Source organism: Podarcis liolepis (assembly GCF_965112155.1).
Source record: "Podarcis liolepis genome assembly, chromosome: 17".
NCBI lineage: Eukaryota > Metazoa > Chordata > Lepidosauria > Squamata > Lacertidae > Podarcis > Podarcis liolepis.
The window spans coordinates 6857672-6875159 of NC_139571.1; the positions used below are offsets into that span (position 1 = coordinate 6857672).

General features: G+C 47.4%; 2 protein-coding genes across 2 annotated transcripts in view; one reads left to right on the forward strand and one right to left on the reverse strand.

Moving 5' to 3' along the window:
* The window catches only part of PDE4A (phosphodiesterase 4A), a 384429-nt gene that overhangs the window by 89043 nt on the left and 277898 nt on the right, over window positions 1–17488 (forward strand). The window lies entirely within an intron of this gene.
* Window positions 3379–8321, reverse strand: LOC310696656 (uncharacterized protein). The gene is made up of 2 exons (XM_083482395.1): window positions 6331–8321; window positions 3379–4365 (listed from the first exon to the last, which is right to left on the reverse strand). The coding sequence occupies exons 1-2, from the start codon at window positions 7863–7865 to the stop codon at window positions 3753–3755; spliced, it is 2148 nt and encodes a 715-aa protein (XP_083338521.1). The 5' UTR covers window positions 7866–8321; the 3' UTR covers window positions 3379–3752.

Here is a 17488-nt window from a genome sequence, read left to right on the forward strand (position 1 = left end):
CCATTAAAGAATTTAAAGTGGATTGGTGACCTTTTCCTTCAAAATTACAGGAAAGGCTTCATATGTCAGTGCCCTTCATTTGGTGCAGGAATTTTGTTTTCAGTATGAACAGGACTCTGTTTTTGCACCCACACACACCACGTTATATTGTCCTCCGAGACGTGGTGGGGAAAGGAAGAAGGAAAACCAGGACATTCTGGGATCAAATCAGAAACCAGGACTGCTTCTGTAATTCCAGGACTGTGCCTGGGAAATCAGGACACGTGGAGGGTCTGGCATTCTAGGTTGTGCAGCTATACCAAGGTTTGGCAAAAAGGAAAAAGAAAGAAAACGAACTCTACTCAGATCTGCAAGGGCGGTTCTTAATAGCAGCAGGTCAGCTAGCCAGCATTGCCAGATTGTCAAATTGGAATCCTCACCTGAGTACAAATTATGAGAGGAAAGGTAAGATAGTTTTAATGAAAGCCCCAAACCCCATTTCTTGGGGAATGGGAAATCTATGGCCCTTCAGATGTTGTTGGATCCCCCTCAGCCCCAGCCAGCATAGCTAGGGGTCAGGGATGATGGGAGTTTGTACAGACTGTGTGCAAGTGTGAAAATTTCCAAATGGTTGACATATATTGAGGCTACTACAGCAGGTCATGTGCAAGGCCTCAGGCCTATAAAAGCTTCACATTCTACCTTGTATGGTGGTGTGAGCAACAAGAAGATTGAGATAGTTGTGCAGTATGTACTTATTTACTCAATCTGCCATCACAGTGGTCTCTCATTCTGGGAAAACTAGTGGAAAGTATTGTTAAAGATAAAATAAACAAGCATAAACAAGCCTTGCTAAAGCAGAGCCAGGAACAAGACCTTGGAGTTGTTGTTGTTGTTTTATTTGCTTGCTTGCTGCCCATCTGAGTGGCTTGCCCCAGCCACCCTGGGCGACTTCCGGAAAATTAAAACATCAACTACAGTAAAACATTAAACTTTAAAAACTTCCCTATACAGGCGCCTTCAGGTGTCTTCTAAAAGTCAAATAGTTGTTTATGTCCTTGACAGGAGGGTGTTCTGCAAGGCGAGTGCAACTACCGAGAAGGCCCTGCCAAGAAGATGTTGATCTAGTGCATGGGTAGGCAAACTAAGGCCCGGGGGCCGGATCTGGCCCAATCGCCTTCTAGGCGGTCCAGGAATCAGCGTGTTTTTACATGAGTAGAATGTGTCCTTTTATTTAAAATGCATCTTTGGGTTATTTGTGAGGCATAGGAATTTGTTCATTCCCCGCTCCCCCCAAAAAATATAGTCCAGCCCCCCACAAGGTCTGAGGAACAGTGGACCGGCCCCCTGCTGAAAAAGTTTACTGACCCCTGATCTAGTGTTTGGCAGTCGTGAAAAAGGCAAATTCCATCTTAGGGATCATTAGGAAATAATGCATTTCCCCCTTATTCCTGATATACATCTTCACTCACCCTTTCTTCCCTTGGTGGGGACGGAGTGCCATGTTGTGGTTTGCCTCAGGTGCAAGAATGTCTTGGGCCAGCCCTGTTAACCACTACAGAAGACTAGCTCTCTGTTTCATCATATTTTTTTTGTTTGTTTATCCTGTTTTCTTTAATTTCCATTGTTCTTGTGCATTAGTAATTCTGAACGATTTGCAATCAGCTTGATCCTCTCAGATATAATCCAGTTGTTCAGGCAGGTAATTCCTCCCTATTTCTGAATGCTTATGCTTTTGCCATTCAAGCCCTACGGTGCCAACAATAAGCCATCATCGGCTTCCTGAGAGTGTTCAGTACCGTGCTGGATCTGCAGCAATAAAACAACATTCATGTTGGAGCAGGGCTAATGCTCTGTGTCTACCAAATATATGCTCTGACTCATCTCGTCTGGGCAATTTAAAGGGATGTTTTAATTTCTGATGATAATAATAGTTCTTCCTAATGTGAATTTTTCATTATTTTATAGAATGCATAATGAAGTATGAGACATGTGGCAGCTTTGCTATGGACGTTGCGTTAAAATCTTTGCAGAGAACTGGGAAGGTTGGTGTGTTTGCTTCTGGGTGGCTGTTTTTGCCTCTCTCCCTCTCCCAGGGAGAGGCTGCAATGGATTCAGGAACAGATAATCAGACTGAGCCAGATGAGGTCTAAACTCAAGAATGTTGACAAGGTCAAGAGGTAAACAGCTAAGTCAGGATCTGAAATTTGCCAAATCTTTCTGTTGTCTATTGTAGCCTTGCTTTCCATTTAGAATTCTTCCCATATGACACACCCACACCCCAATCTAGCCGGCTATCAGCCGTGGACCCAAACAAGGGTGATTGCGTGAACCAATGTGATCACAGTTTTGCAGGAATTAAAAGAGAATGTGTGAACAGGACAAATAGGTTTGCACACAGATGAAGCCACCCCTGCTGTCCCCATCCCCAAAGGAGACCCGCATGTGTGAGTCTAGAAGTCTGAAGGGGACTTCTGACAGGTAGGTGGCCATCTGTTATGGATGCCTTAGTTGAGATTCCTGCATTGCAAGCGGTTGGACTTGATAATCCTTGGGGTCCCTTCCAACTCTTTGATTCCAAGAGCCAACGAACAGCTTTCAGCTGAATGTAGTTAGAAGTATCCATGTGATCAGGAACTCGCATTATCAGTATTATATGTAGAGGAGGCATTCTGAATGTGTTCACCGGATTGATCTTAGAAGCTCTCTTCAGACCTTCCCGAGTGGGAATTTTGGGGTGTGAAATATACACGGGATGACAATGTCAAGGGCTGAGCCGGAGATGGAAACATAGCTGCCAACTTTTCCCTTTTCTTGCGAGGAATCCTATTCGGAATAAGGGAATTTCTCTTTAAAAAAGGGAAACATTGACAGCTATGGATGGAAAGAAGATAAAGTTCCTACCAGAGAAGAATAGCAGATGAAGTTAATGGATTATGTGGAAATGACTAAAATGACCAGAAGAGTCAGAAATCAGGGAAAAAGAAGTGAAGGGTTTGGATTATCATAAAAGATGTGGGAGGAACTGATTAATAATAGGACCCACATAGGGGAGGATGGAAGTTCAGGAGATTCATTGGAATCTTGTTTTTATTGTTTATGTTTGATATATCTCTGTAAAATTATAAGTTGAAAAATCAAATTTCTGGATATGCTTCTGTGCTCCCATGCACATTGACACACACAAAGCACTCCACACACTTGGTTTGAAAGTCTGAATAAAGGTACAGAAGTTGGTTATTCGGTTTGACCAACTCTAATGGGAACAAGGAACATTATTTTAACTCAGTAACGGTGTAATACTGTGTACACACCAAGCAAGTCCAACAGAGTTCAGTGGGGCTCGTCCTCAGGAAAATGGGCACAGTATTGCAGGCCTCAGAGAGTTCTAATTTGTTAAGTCGTGGGTTGACATAGCAGCCGGCACAGCGATTTCTTCAAGTAGCTCTTTATTATGGTAAGCTGGAATAGAACTAACTGCGAACAGCTCAGCCGGCCTGTATTTATAGGCAGCCAGCTGTCAACATTGTAACCACAACAGCCCAGAGTTCCCGCCTAAAATAACTGCCGCGGACCTGAGTGAAAACTATCTACAGACCTGAGTGAAAACTATATACAGTATCCCCCTGTTGGCCCAGGGTGAAACTACACTACATAACACCCCTCCCCACCGAGATAAGGCGTTAGTTACAATCGTAATGGTTTCCTTATATACAGCACTACGCGTAATGGTTCAATTAAGCACAAAAGCATATCGGTTACATTTCCCATACTTAGACCAACAGTGATACCTGTCCAACAACATAGTCCTTTAAATAAGTTGGGCGCTTGGAAACTCTGCCAGACCGCCGGGGACTGGTAGCCAAGTCCGGAGGGCCACACAGTTCTCGCTGAGGCTGTGGTGCGACCCTAGGTGGCGTTGGAACCAACTCCCCTGGATCCGCTGCTGTGGGTGGAGCCTCCACAAGTGGAGTGGTCTGAGTCTGTTCTGAAACGGCTTGGTTCGGCTCCACGCTGGCAGTTTGCGAGGGAGGTGTAGGTGGGGCCTCGCCATCTGTACGTGTCTCTTCTGGAGCCGCAAGCGCAGTTGGGGGCACCTCGGTAGTGTCCAAGTCCCCAACCCTGTGCCTAAGCTGGTCTATGTGCCGTCGCCACAAGCGTCCGTCTTCGAGTGCCACCTGGTACGAGCGAGGTCCAGTGACTCCCACTACTGTGGCTGGCACCCAAGGGATGTCCCCCACATAGTTCCGGGCAAAGACCTGGTTTCCTGGGACAAATGACCGTGGTGCGTTGGCACAGCCTGGGGGTTCAGCCACGGCAAAGTCTGGGTGTAGCCGGTCGAGCGGTGACCTGAGGCGGCGGCCCATAAGCAGTTCAGCAGGACTCCTCCCTGTGGCCGCATGAGGGGTGATGTGTTGCACGAACAAGTATTCGGCGACCCGCTCATGCCACTCTCCCCGGTCCAGGCGCGCCAGTGCCTCTTTTGTCGAGCGCACCATTCTTTCCGCTTGCCCGTTGCTGGATGGATGAAAGGGTGCCGTTAGGGCATGGCGGATGCCCAGTCCCAAAAGATACCGCTCAAACGTGCCTGACGTGAACTGCGGTCCGTTGTCAGAGACAAGGACATCAGGACACCCATGCGTTGCAAACAGGCCTCGCAGCACCCGGATGACAGCTTCGGTAGTGGTGGAGGGCATCAGGGCGACCTCCAGCCATTTGGAATAGGCGTCTACCACTACCATAAAGGTCCGGCCGTGAAAGGGGCCAGCCAGATCGATGTGCACCCTCGACCAGGGTGTCTTTGGCGTCTCCCAGGTGTGTCCCTTAGCTGCCGGTGGTGCAGGCCTCGACTCCTGGCACGCTTGACAGTCGGACACCCAGGCAGTGATGGCATCGTCCATATTAGGCCACCAGACGTAACACCGAGCCAACGCCTTCATTTTGACAATTCCCGGGTGGCCAACGTGCAGAGCCTCCAGGACGCGCTGACGGAGTCCCTGGGGAATCACGACGCGGTCTCCCCACAGCAGGCAGCCGCGATGAGCTGAGAGTTCATGTTGTCTGGTTGCGAAGGGCTGGAACTCCGATGCAAAAGGCCCTTGTGGCCACCCCCTCCACACCCAGTTGAGCACCCGGCTGATGGTGCGATCCTGGGCAGATGCAGAGGCCACAGTGGCAGCCGATACAGGCGCTGCCGGAAGATCCTCAATCAGAAGGAGCGATGAAGCTGGAGCCGGGTCTTCCACAAATGCTGGAAGAGGGCAACGGCTGAGGGCGTCGGCATGGCCCATCGATTTCCCCGGGCGATGGATGAGCCGGTAGTGGTAGGCAGCCAGGAAAACAGTCCATCGCAGCATGCGTGGTGAGAGGACCAGTGGAGTTGGACGATCACCGGCGAGGAGGCCCAGGAGTGGCTTGTGGTCAGTGATGAGGTCAAAAGTCCTGCCATAGAGGTATTCATGGAACCTCTTCACTCCAGCCACAAGTGCCAATGCCTCCTTGTCGAGCTGGCTGTAATTCCGTTCCGTCGGAGATAGTGTCCTGGAAAAGTAGGCGAGCGGTGCTTCTCTTCCATCTGGAAAACGGTGACTAAGGACAGCACCGATGCCAAAAGGTGAGGCGTCGCAGGCAAGGACCAGCGGCCTGGATTCACTGTACTGTACCAGCACACTGTCTGAAGAAAGGAGAGCCTTGACCGCGTTGAAGGCCGCCGTCTCCCGATGACCCCAGGCCCAAGGCGTCTTAGTGCTAAGGAGTCGGTGAAGAGGCTCAGCCACTGTGGCTTTGTGGGGCAGGAACATGTTATAAAAGTTCAGCAGCCCCAGGAATGCCTGCAACTCCGTTTTGTTCTTTGGGGTGGGGGCCTGCTGGATAGCGCGGATCTTGGATGTGGTTGGATGAAGACCGGAGGCATCGATAAGATAGCCCAGGAACTCTACCTGTGGAACGGCGATCTGGCACTTCTCCCTCTTTACCTTGAGCCCGGCCTCCTGGAACCTGGTCAGCACGGCACGGAGGCGCTCGAACAGCTGCTGGTGTGAGTCTGCAGACACCAAGACGTCATCAAAATATGGTACCACGCCCGGAAGCCCTTGCAGGAGACGCTCCATAAGGCTTTGGAAGATGCCAGGAGCCACACTCACCCCGAACTGCAACCGGCGGCAACGGAATGCCCCCCGGTGGGTGACGATCGTCTGGGCTTCAGCAGTGGCATCATCGACTGGCAGTTGTTGATAGACTTGGGCAAGGTCCAGCTTAGCGAAGACCTTACCCTCACCCAGGGAATGCAGCAGGTGTTGGACAACAGGAACCGGATAAGCGTGCTGCTGAAGTGCCTTGTTGATCGTGCACTTGTAGTCAGCGCAGATTCTCACCGACCCATCTGGCTTGACAGGCGTGACGATGGGGGTTTCCCACTTTGCGTGGTCAACCGGCTCCAAAACTCCTTGGGCGATCAGTTTGTCCAGTTGTTCGTCCACCTTAGCCTTGAGAGCAAAGGGAACCCGGCGTGGCTTTAGCTTGATGGGGGCGACTTGTGGATCAAGGCTAAAGGAGATGGGCGTACCTGTATATTGGCCCAAGGTGCCGTCAAAAACCTCGGCAAAGTCTTTGACCAGACCCTCAGTCTCTGCGTTAGAGATGCAGTTGATGCCGGTGACTTCCAGGCCGAGGGCATCAAACCAGTCTAGCCCTAGGAGACTTGGCCGCTGACCTTCGACCACCACCAACCGGAGCAGGCCCGAAAAATCCTTGAAGGCGATCCGGAACCGGCCAACGCCTACCACGGGAATGTCGTTTCCCTGGTAGTCTCTCAGGTGTACGCGGTGAGAGTCGAGTTGCCTTTTGGACACTCTGGGTACCAGTCTTTTGATGGTGCTCCATGACACGATGGACAGGGCAGACCCGGTGTCGATCTCCATGTCACATGGAGCTCCTTCAATGAGCACCGTGACGTTCAGCTTGCGTCGCGTAGGCGAGTCGGTTTGGCCAATCGTGGTTCCAGACGGGCAGCGGCAGTTGGTGAGAGCGAAACAACTTTCCTTGGCAGACTGGAGTGAAGACTTGGACTTGCGAGTCGATGAAGGGGGGGTGTCAGACGGAGCCGATCGGCAGACCTTAGCGATGTGGCCCCTTCTGGAACACTTCCTACAGATGGCGTCTCTGAATCGACACTTGGCACGGGAATGGTTGCCTCCGCAGCCAGCACATTCCGGTTGGCCCTTGGACTTCTGTTGGAACTTCCTGCGCTCCCGCTTTGTCTGGTGCACGTCATCGTCTTCACTGGAGGATGCCTCCTCACTGCTGGCCTCTTCATGATGCACCGGAACTGGCTCCCTAGCAAGACGCGGGCTGCTGGACTTGCGGATCTCCTGGGCGGAGCGTTCAGCAGCTTCTGAGGCCACAGCCTCCTCAATGGCTTTCTGTAGCGTGAGGTCTGGCTTGGCTAGGAGGCGCCGTTGCAGATGGATGTCCCGGACCCCGCAGACGATTCGATCCATCAGGGCATCGTCTAAGTCTCGGAACTCACAGTGCATTGCAGCCTGTCGCAGGGCGGTGGTGTAGTTGTTGATTGACTCCCCCTCTGCCTGGTTCCGGTGGTAGAACGCATGGCGGGCAGCAATCTTGGACGGCTTTGGTGCGTAGTGGTTGCGGAGCTTCTCTTGGATCGTGTCCCATGGTGTTGCCTGGACTGCTTCAGGCGCAACCAACGCTCGGGCCGTCTCAAACACCTCAGGCCCACAGAGGCTGAGGAATAGGCCCCGCTTCCGATCCTTTGATACTGCTGTCAGCTCGTTGGCTTGGAGGTAGCAGTCGAACCGAGCGAGGTAGGAGTCCCATGATTCAGAGGCTGGCGCAAACGGCGGTAGAGGCACAAGTGAAGCCATGATTCCGATGCCGGCGTGAAGGGCGATGGATGGAACACAGTGCTCTAGCCAGAACAGTCAGCTCTGAATTGGTCCTGCCCAGTGATTTCGCTCAGTGATTTCGCTCTGTGATTCAGCTCAGTGATTCAGCTCAGTTCAGAGGCTGGCCGCATCTGGCTGTGCTCTGATGTCCATCCATCCCACCTTCGTCGCCAGTGTTAAGTCGTGGGTTGACATAGCAGCCGGCACAGCGATTTCTTCAAGTAGCTCTTTATTATGGTAAGCTGGAATAGAACTAACTGCGAACAGCTCAGCCGGCCTGTATTTATAGGCAGCCGGCTGTCAACATTGTAACCACAACAGCCCAGAGTTCCCGCCTAAAATAACTGCCGCGGACCTGAGTGAAAACTATCTACAGACCTGAGTGAAAACTATATACAGTATCCCCCTGTTGGCCCAGGGTGAAACTACACTACATAACATAATTTGTGGGAAGTGGATTGAGGATTAAACCTGTTGATTTAGATCTAAACCTCCTATCCCGTGTGTGGGAGAAATACAGAAGTAATCTGGCCGTGAAGCCTTTTTAGCAAAATAAATGTACTTACAAATTTTGCACCTTATTAAAGCTTAGGAATTAGGCAGTTACACCTTGTTATGCCCTTCTATTTGCGGTCCGTTGAGCTCCACCTCTTCACTCCCGTTGCAGAGAATGAACCACATGTTTTTGTAAGATAAACGGGGAAAGGATTTATTTACATTTCAATGCAGGAAGCATATACAGCAAAATAGTGTGCAAAAGATACTGCTAAGTTACAGTAAAATTAAAGTTGGTAGTCTTAGCTAAGATGGCTGAAAGCATGTCAGGACAGCTTGAAGGCATGGTGAGAAGAGAGTCTTTTTAAAGGGAGATGGAAATATACAGGATGGTCTAATTTGTACCATACACAGAGGATCCTCTCTAGGAAGTTCAAGAACTCTCTGTGTTCTAGCCTCGTGCTTGTCTAGCAAACATGCATTTGTGATTTTGGCTGCAAACCCCATAGAATTAACTTTTTCTCAGTGATTGCAGAGAAATTGCAAGAGTGTGATTTTTTTTTGGGGGGGGGGTAGCTTTCAAGAAGCTATTTATTTATCAGCAAGGTTCCAGTACACATGGAACATACTATTTACATTTTATCCATTATAATTCAACAACGTGGAAGATGTTTTCTTATTTTGATCAATTTCCTATGCATAAACATGATGTAAACCCAACAAATGGATTAGCTTGCTTTCTGTCTTTTGAACACCTTGGCATTCTTTGTAAACCTATTTTTGTACTTAGCGTGCTCTGTTTTGTGTAACATATGTGTTTTATATACTTCATCGCATTATTGCCATGCAATAATATACTTCATTTATATACTTCATCGCATTATTGCTATGCATTACTTTTATCATTGTGCCAATACATTACTATTGTTTGAATATATTCTTTGCGAGTGTAATTTTTCTTTTGCTTCTCAGCTTTTTTACATTCTTTCTGGGGGTGGACCTTGTTTTTTCTTATTCTGAGTCAGACTGTTAGATCATCTAGCCTGATATAATCTACTGACTGGAGCAGTTCTACATTATCTCAGGCAAAAGTCCTTTCCAGTCTTTCTGCCTGATCTTCATGGCTGCCTTCGCGCTGTACCTTTAAAGCATATTCTGCCCCTCCTAGAATCCCGGTCACTGTAGTTTCACCCATCACAGAGTTACAGTGCATGTGCTTTGAATGTACTTTACATCTATTGCGTGCCCAGAGCTTAAGGACTGAGCCTGGCACTGTTATACAGGTGAAGCTTGCTCTCTGCCAGTGAGCTTGGGCAAAACAACTCTAGCAGCTCATCTAGTAAAAAGAAAGGGTTAGTGGATTATATTCACAGAGGCAGGCACACTTGGGTAGAATTGCTCACCTTCTGCAGTTCCTCATTGGCCCAGAATCAGGTGCAGAAACTGCTCTCTAGGGACCCTTGGTTTTGTTTCACAAAAACATTTCTAGACCTCATGGACATGTTGTTGTTTAGTCGTTTAGTCGTGTCCGACTCTTCATGACCCCATGGACCAGAGCATGCCAGGCACTCCTGTCTTCCACTGCCTCCCGCAGTTTGGTCAGACTCATGCTGGTAGCTTCAAGAACACTGTCCAACCATCTTGTCCTCTGTCGTCCCCTTCTCCTTGTGCCCTCCATCTTTCCCAACATCAGGGTCTTTTCCAGGGAGTTTTCTCTTCTCATGAGGTGGCCAGAGTCTTGGAGCCTCAGCTTCAGGATCTGTCCTTCCAGTGAACACTCAGGGCTGATTTCCTTAAGAATGGAGAGGTTTGATCTTCTTGCAGTCCATGGGACTCTCAAGAGTCTCCTCCAGCACCATAATTCAAAAGCATCAGTTCTTCGGCGATCAGCCTTCTTTATGGTCCAGCTCTCACTTCCATTTCATGGACATATAATTGCGTTTAAACACACAGGACAGTAGTAAGTGGCTCAAAAATGTTCAGGGCATGGGATTTCTGTGCCCTTGCTTTGTGGCCTTCTGTCAGATTGCCCTGCACTTCTGTCAACCTGTCTTTCATGCACACATGCTTCTCTTTCTCTTGGCTTTCCAGGCTTTCTCAAGTCACATATGGTAACTTGTCAGGTGCTAAGGCCAGAGTGCTGCTGGCAAATAAATACCTAGAGAGCAGCCTGCCTACCAGTCTGGTGGTTGCCCATATCAAGGAAGCAGAGCAGAGGGCATATGGAAGAGACCCTAGTGTTGCAGGATCTAACTTTCTGGGATCAACTGGTTCCCAGCCCTAGGAGAATTAGGAGGTGCAGCCATCCCAACACAAACTACATGCTGTTTCTCTCCTATGTGCAGTAACTTTTCCTTCCTGTATGCCGTGGGTCTCATCCTTGGTTGGTGTTCTCAGGCAGCATTATGTCTTCCTTCCACTGGAGAGAACGACTGTTGTTCTTGTGCTAGGACTTATTGAATAATTACACAGCGGAAGCTTGTGCTCCCAGGGAAGGTTGATTGGAAAATGGTCTTTTCTGCTCAATTAAAAAAGAATTGGCTGTTTGTGGAGAGAAATGGGGTGGGGGGTGGGAAGGGAGCCAGCAGAATGTCCATAAGGCATGGGGATTGCCAGTCAAAGCGGGTACAGATAGTATTCTTTCAAACAGCTAAAGAAATTAAATTAGATTTCTGGTTTCACTGTAGTTGGAAATCGGATGCTGGAGACTGCAGGGTCTACAATTCCCATCATCCCTGACCACTGGTCCTGCTAGTTGGGGATGATGGGAGTTGTAATCCAGCAACAGCTGGAGACCCAAGTTTGGGAAACGCTGCTGTAGAGCCTGGGCAGGAAACCCAGTGCCCTCCAGATATTGTTGGACTCCAGTTCCCATCATCCCTTATGGTTGGCTATGTTGGTTGGGGCTGAGGGGAGCTGAAGTCCAGTAATATCTGGTGGGCTACAATCTGTCTTTAGAGTGAGGTTCAAAGAAAAGGCAGAATGCAGAGCACACCCTATCATGGGTCTTTTTGAGCTGCCAGGGCCATAGAATCCACTGTATTATCGCAAAGTGTTTTGAAGCCTTCATGAGGATATCATGATCCTTCATCTGAACAGGCATGTAACAATCCTGCTTTGGTTGGTTGCCCATGCTTCAGGCTAGTGTGAGGTGCATTGCCTCTGACTTACTAGTTTTCTATACACACAGTTACAGATAGGTAGCCGTGTTGGTCTGCCATAGTCAAAATAAAAAAGTTCTGAAGAAGTGTGCATGCACACGAAAGCTCATACCAAGAACTAACTTAGTTGGTCTTTAAGGTGCTACTGGAAGGAACTTTTTTAGTTTTCTATATGCAGGGATTTTGGTTTGTGTACTGAGGACCATTCCATCATACAAGTTGTCAGTTGTATTGAGACTGGGGTTCAAATCCCTTCTGAATTGTAATCAGTCCCAAAGGTTACTGGGTGGCCATCAGTTAGTGACTCACTTTCAGCTAAGGTTGTTGTAAGAATAAAATGGGTAACTGTGAAGAATAACTTGATCAGAATAAAAAATGCAGCAAAGAAACTGTGCAAATATAGATAGATCAACAGATCAGTACTGCTTGTAATGTAACCTTCAATATACCACAAAAAAGCCTTTCTGTGAATTTTGCTTCTTCACAAACCTGAAATGGCATCCATGTCTTTGATGGAAACAAATGTTCTAACGGCTGGGCTGCTAAAATGAAATCTAGATGTCCTCTAAAGTTTTGTTGGCCACAGAAGGATAAGAATGTCAAAATAGAGGAGGGGTACAAGTTTTGCAGGTGTTCTGTTTGCCCAGTGTGATCAGCATCTTGGAGGGCTTCCAAGAATTCCACAGTCCAGAATTCCTTGCATATATTTCATGTGCTTCAGTTTGCAGGTGATCTGTGCAGTGTAAGACAACAAGTGCACCGAGAGCAAGCTGTTGTGAGTGACTGATCCACAGCTGTGGAACTCTTTTTTTAGTAGAGGTTTTTCAAAAGTGCCTGAACAGAGGTGTTGTTCATACAGCCCACCCACCCCTCATACAAGAACATTTAGTTAAGGGACCCCTGACCGCTAGGTCCAGTCACAGACGACTCTGGGGTTGCGGCGCTCATCTCGCTTTACTGGCCAAGGGAGCCGGCGTACAGTTTCCGGGTCATGTGGCCAGCATGACTAAGGCACTTCTGGTGAACCAGAGCAGCGCACGGAAACGCCATTTACCTTCCCGCCGGAGCGGTACCTATTTATCTACTTGCACTTCGTGCTTTCGAACTGCTAGGTTGGCAGGAGCAGGGATTGAGCAACGAGAGCTCACCCTGTCGCGGGGATTTGAACCGCCGACCTTCTGATCGGCAAGTCCTAGGCTCTGTGGTTTAACCCACAGCGCCACCTGCGTCACAAGAACATTACTCACATGTTTAAACGAACATGCTTAACTTGCCCACTTTTATTTAGAAGTACGAACAATCCCAAGCCAATAAATAATAATAATAATAATAATAATAATAATAATAATAATAATAATAATTTATTATTTATATCTTGCCCATCTAGCTGGGCTATCCCAGCCACTCTGGGCGGCTTCCAACAAAATATTAAAACACCGTAATACATCAAACATTAAAAGCTTCCCAACCTGGAACATGGTCCCAATCCAGAGGCCCTTTGTCAGTTTCTTCCTGAAAATCACTCCCTCCTGCCTGCTTGTTGCCCCCGCCCCCAAGGCTGATTTATTGCAAACAGCACCTTTGTGTGCAAATAGCACCCAGCCCGGTGCAGGGCCCCAGTTCAGACTGGCAGCTCATCACGACCCTGCAGCTGCTTTTTCTCTAAAGCAAAAGCTGCCAGGTGCAAGCTTGCTTGTTGCTTAAAAGCATGAATAAAACACCTCATGAGATTTGCCCCTTAGAAGGGCCTTTTGTTTGGATTGAGATTGTGACGTGCACAGAGCCATAAACAGTGCGCCACCCACACACGGCAGTTGCAAAAGCTGTCATGGGTTTTTTGAGTACTTTGTCCCCCACTCCACTTTCCCAATTCTCGGTGTTTATACTACACTTTTTTTTCTGAATCCGCAGTATTCTCCAGTAACTCCTTGAGCTGAAGGTGGTAGCAAGGGTAGAAAAATCCTCCATTTCTCTCTTCTGTTCTTTTTCTTTCCCAGCAGTGGGAATGAGCAATGTTGTCCCCTCTGTCATTTGCCAAACCTCATAAGTTGCCATTCATTGCCAGCCTCCATCTCTGAGAGCCCAAGAAGCACCTCCCAAGGTCAGAGCCTCTCAGATCATCCAGAATGGTGGCGCAAGCTAGAGAGAATCAAGGAGTGATTCTCTCTACAGTCGCTGAGTCTGAATAGCAATCTTTTATTCGCTCCCTGCAGGAGATGGATAAATAGATCTGTAGCCTCTTCCACCAGCTTAGTATCCTCACAAAACCATTACACTGCAGAGTGGGTATTGATTTCATTCCTATCGTTTACCGGCTCCTTTGTCTGCCAGGTGGTGCATTTAGAGAAAAAGAGGATTTAAGCAATTCACAAGGGCTCATACCTGGCTCAGGAGGAAAGTCTTCCCTTAATGAGAAGTTGACCCCGGCTGAATTTGGGAGCAGCTTCTAAGGCTTTAGTGAATCCATGGTTTTCCTGAATATTATTTTGCTTGGCAATATGCCTGCAGAAGCAGGGATTTGGGAGGAAAAGCTTTGCAGAAGACAAGATTTGGAGATTAATGCTCGTCTGTGGTATTTGGACCATAAATTGTCTTCCTGCAGAATATTGCTGGTGGTCCAGAGGTAATCTGGTGTTTGGCCCACCTCATACATTACTTACAGTTTTGCATGCAGATTCATATTTTTACAAGAAGCAGGGCAACGTGTGACCTGTGGACTAGCCTCTTTCTTGATGCATTTCAGACATTGACAATATACACATTATGTCCTATGTGGAGTTACCGGTACAGTGGTGCCTCGCAAGACGAAAAGAATCCATTCTGTGATTCTCTTCATCTAGCGGTTTTTTCGTCTTGCGAAGCAAGCCCATTGACGGATTAGCGGATTAGCGCTATTAGCGGTTTTTAGCGGCTTATCGGATCAGCTGATAAGCGGCTTAGCGGCTTAGAAAAGGGGGGGGAGGAAAAAACCCCCGCAGGAACTCGCAAGACATTTTCGTCTTGCGAAGCAAGCCCATAGGAGATTTGTTTTGCGAAGCACCTCCAAAACGGAAAACTCTTTCGTCTAGCGAGTTTTCTGTCTTGCGAGGCATTCGTCTTGCGGGGCACCACTGTATATCCATATAGGAAAATGCAACTAACAAACTGTCCACTGAGCTATTGTCTTCCAGCTGCAGCTGAAGTGATAACATGAGAACTGGCTTTCTCATATCCCAATCCTAGCAAATTTGGCAGGGTAGGAATTTTCTTGAAAAACACTTGGGATGGTCCAAAAACCCTTCTCAATATTGTTCGGCACCATTGTTTCTCTTGGATCCTCCTTCTTCTTGAATTAGCTATATTTTGTCCAGCTGCCACTCTCAGAATTGTCCAAGGCTCTGGCACGAAAACCTAACTTTTCCTATTTTATTTCTACGATGTTTTTTCTGAGCTGATTCCAACATCTAATACTCTCTTCCTGACCTTCACAAGGCAGGTCACACCTGCTGATGGTTCAACTGTAGGGAATGTAGAGAATAGTGGCACATTTATAGGAACAATTATGTTGCTCAAAATTCAACATAGCATAACAAAATTCTTTTCTCAGCTACTGTTTACCACAAGTCCAGTTTTGTACTATAGCAGTGAACCAGGAACATACCCAGAAAGGACCTTAACAACAACAACAGCAACAGCAACAACAGGTAAACATTTTCAGCAATGATAACTACTCTTGCTCTCAACCCCCCCCACTTATAACTCATTGCTTATAGCTTTCAGTTGCCCTCACTTGCCCTCACTCTCAATAGCCCTCATTTCTCTTATGTAGCCAAATCTGATTGGTTTGTGTGTTTTTTTACCTTTCTTTCTGATATTATCTCACACATAATGTGATTATCAACTAGGTAGATTCACTCATGTGTCGAATTCAGGCAGAAATAAAAGAAAGCCATCAGGGGAGACAGTGGTGGTGAATAATGTTGGGAAAAGGTGATATTTTCACACAGGCTAAGTGCTTCTCAATCATCCCAGTACTTTTACAGTCTTTGGCTCCAATGGAAGACAGAAGCAGCTTTGCTTATTGGGCCGCTGAGTTGCATGTGGCCTGCACATTTCACCTTAGACTTCTGTAAGGGCTTAGCCACACTTCCTTTTGTGCAATGTTTCTAGGCTTAGGCCTGGGCTTTAAAGCTCTGTTTCTGAGCGGTTTTTGTCCTGGTGCTTTCCCTGGAAAAAGCTTCATTTTACCACAGAATTGGAGAATTCTCACAATTATTTTCACCTCTTTCAAGGCTGGCACTGGAAAACAGGTGCTGGGGCTCAGCATTGCTGGAATGCAGCTAGTCGTCAAAATCCATTCCAGGCTCCCTGCCCTCTTCCCTGACAGACACACGGTATTATTATTATGATTAAGTCCTGTTATTTATTTATTCACTGGGAGGTGATTTCTGAATGGCAGCTGCCAGAGGAACTCATTTATAAGCAGGGAAGTTCTATTAGACCGTGCAAATATTGGATATAGTCAGCAGTTACCTCTTTTCTAGATATTGAAACTGATGGCATTTATGCCTGAAGCTGTAGGGCTTCTCTGCCCTGATCCTTGCTTTGCCAGGATTGTGTTACCTGTACCAATTGGCACAAGTGGCTTCAGATAACCCTCCTGCCACTGGGCTTAGAGGCCATGCATGAAGCCCAGATTGGATGAGGATTGGAGAGGGAAGTGAGCGCATAAGCAAGCTGCCTTGGGGCTGTGACATGTGTGCGTCAGGGCTGCCAGTGCTATATTAAGAGCCGTGCCTTGTGTACTTGCGCTTTTAGAAAGATGGTATTCTCTTTCTAAAAAGAGGATTAACAAATTAATGAATATCCATCTCAATGGAGTCCTGGGCCTACATAAGGAAGTGTTCTTCGTTTTCTCCTATGCCCATGACCCAATTTTTAAAGGCAAGCCAGATCTTCTGGCTCCCATTGCCCAGGCTGTACAGTGATGCACCATCTATAACCAATGGGAATCCAGGGGGAAAAAAACATTTTCCTTATTTTGGGGACACAGGAAGCTGCCTTATAGCAAGTCAAATTATTACCCCTTCTCACTACACACAATTGTGCTAGGTAAACAGTGTTTCTGTGCACTCTGGCTTCCGTCATGGTGTTCCATTGTGCCAGTAGTGGTTTGGTCATGCTGGTCACATGACCCCAGAAAAGCTGTCAACAGACAAATGCCAGCTCCCTCGGCCAGTAAAGCGAGATGAACACCACACCCCATAGTCAAATTTGACTGGACTCAATCATCCGGGGTCCTTTACCATTACCTTAGCTATAATCTTTGAAAATTCCTGGAGAACAAGTGATATTCCTGCAGCCTGGGGAACCCATCTTAAAAAAGGGGGGAAAAGAAGGCCTAGGGAACTACCGACTAGTGAGCTTGTTACCAGGAAAGGTCCTAGAATAGATAATCCAACAGCTGGTCTGTGAGCACTTAGAAAATATGCTGTGATTACGCAGCATGGTTTTTTTCAAAAGCAAGTCATGTCAGACAAATCTCATTTCTTTTTTTGATGGAGTTACAAGCTTGGTGGATCAGGGGAATGCTATGGACATAGTGTATCTAAATTTCAAAAAGGCTTTGGACAAAGTCCCCCATGATATGCCTGTGATTTGCTGGTAAAATTTGGGCTAAATGAGATTACTGTTAGGAGGATTAGTAGCTGGTTGACTGATCAAAGAGTGCTAATTAATAGTTCCTCATCATCCTGGGGAAAGGGACAAGTGGGATGCTACAGGGTTTCGTCCTGTGCCTGTTGTTGTTCAGTGTCTTTATAAATGACTTGGATGAAGGAATGAGGGGATGCTCATCAAATTTACAGATGACTCCAAACTGGGAGGAGTAGCTAATGCTGCAGAAGACAGATTTGAGATTCAAGATGACCTTCACAGATCGGAGAACTGGGCCCAAATTAACAAAAT

Coding starts and splice junctions, on each gene's coding strand:
- LOC310696656 (XM_083482395.1), bottom strand. CDS start 7,865: ATGGCTTCACTTGTGCCTCTACCGCCGTTTGCGCCAGCCTCTGAATCA. Junction 4,366..6,330: donor AGAATCTGCGCTGACTACAA/GTGCACGATCAA, acceptor GGCCACAGGGAG/GAGTCCTGCTGAACTGCTTA.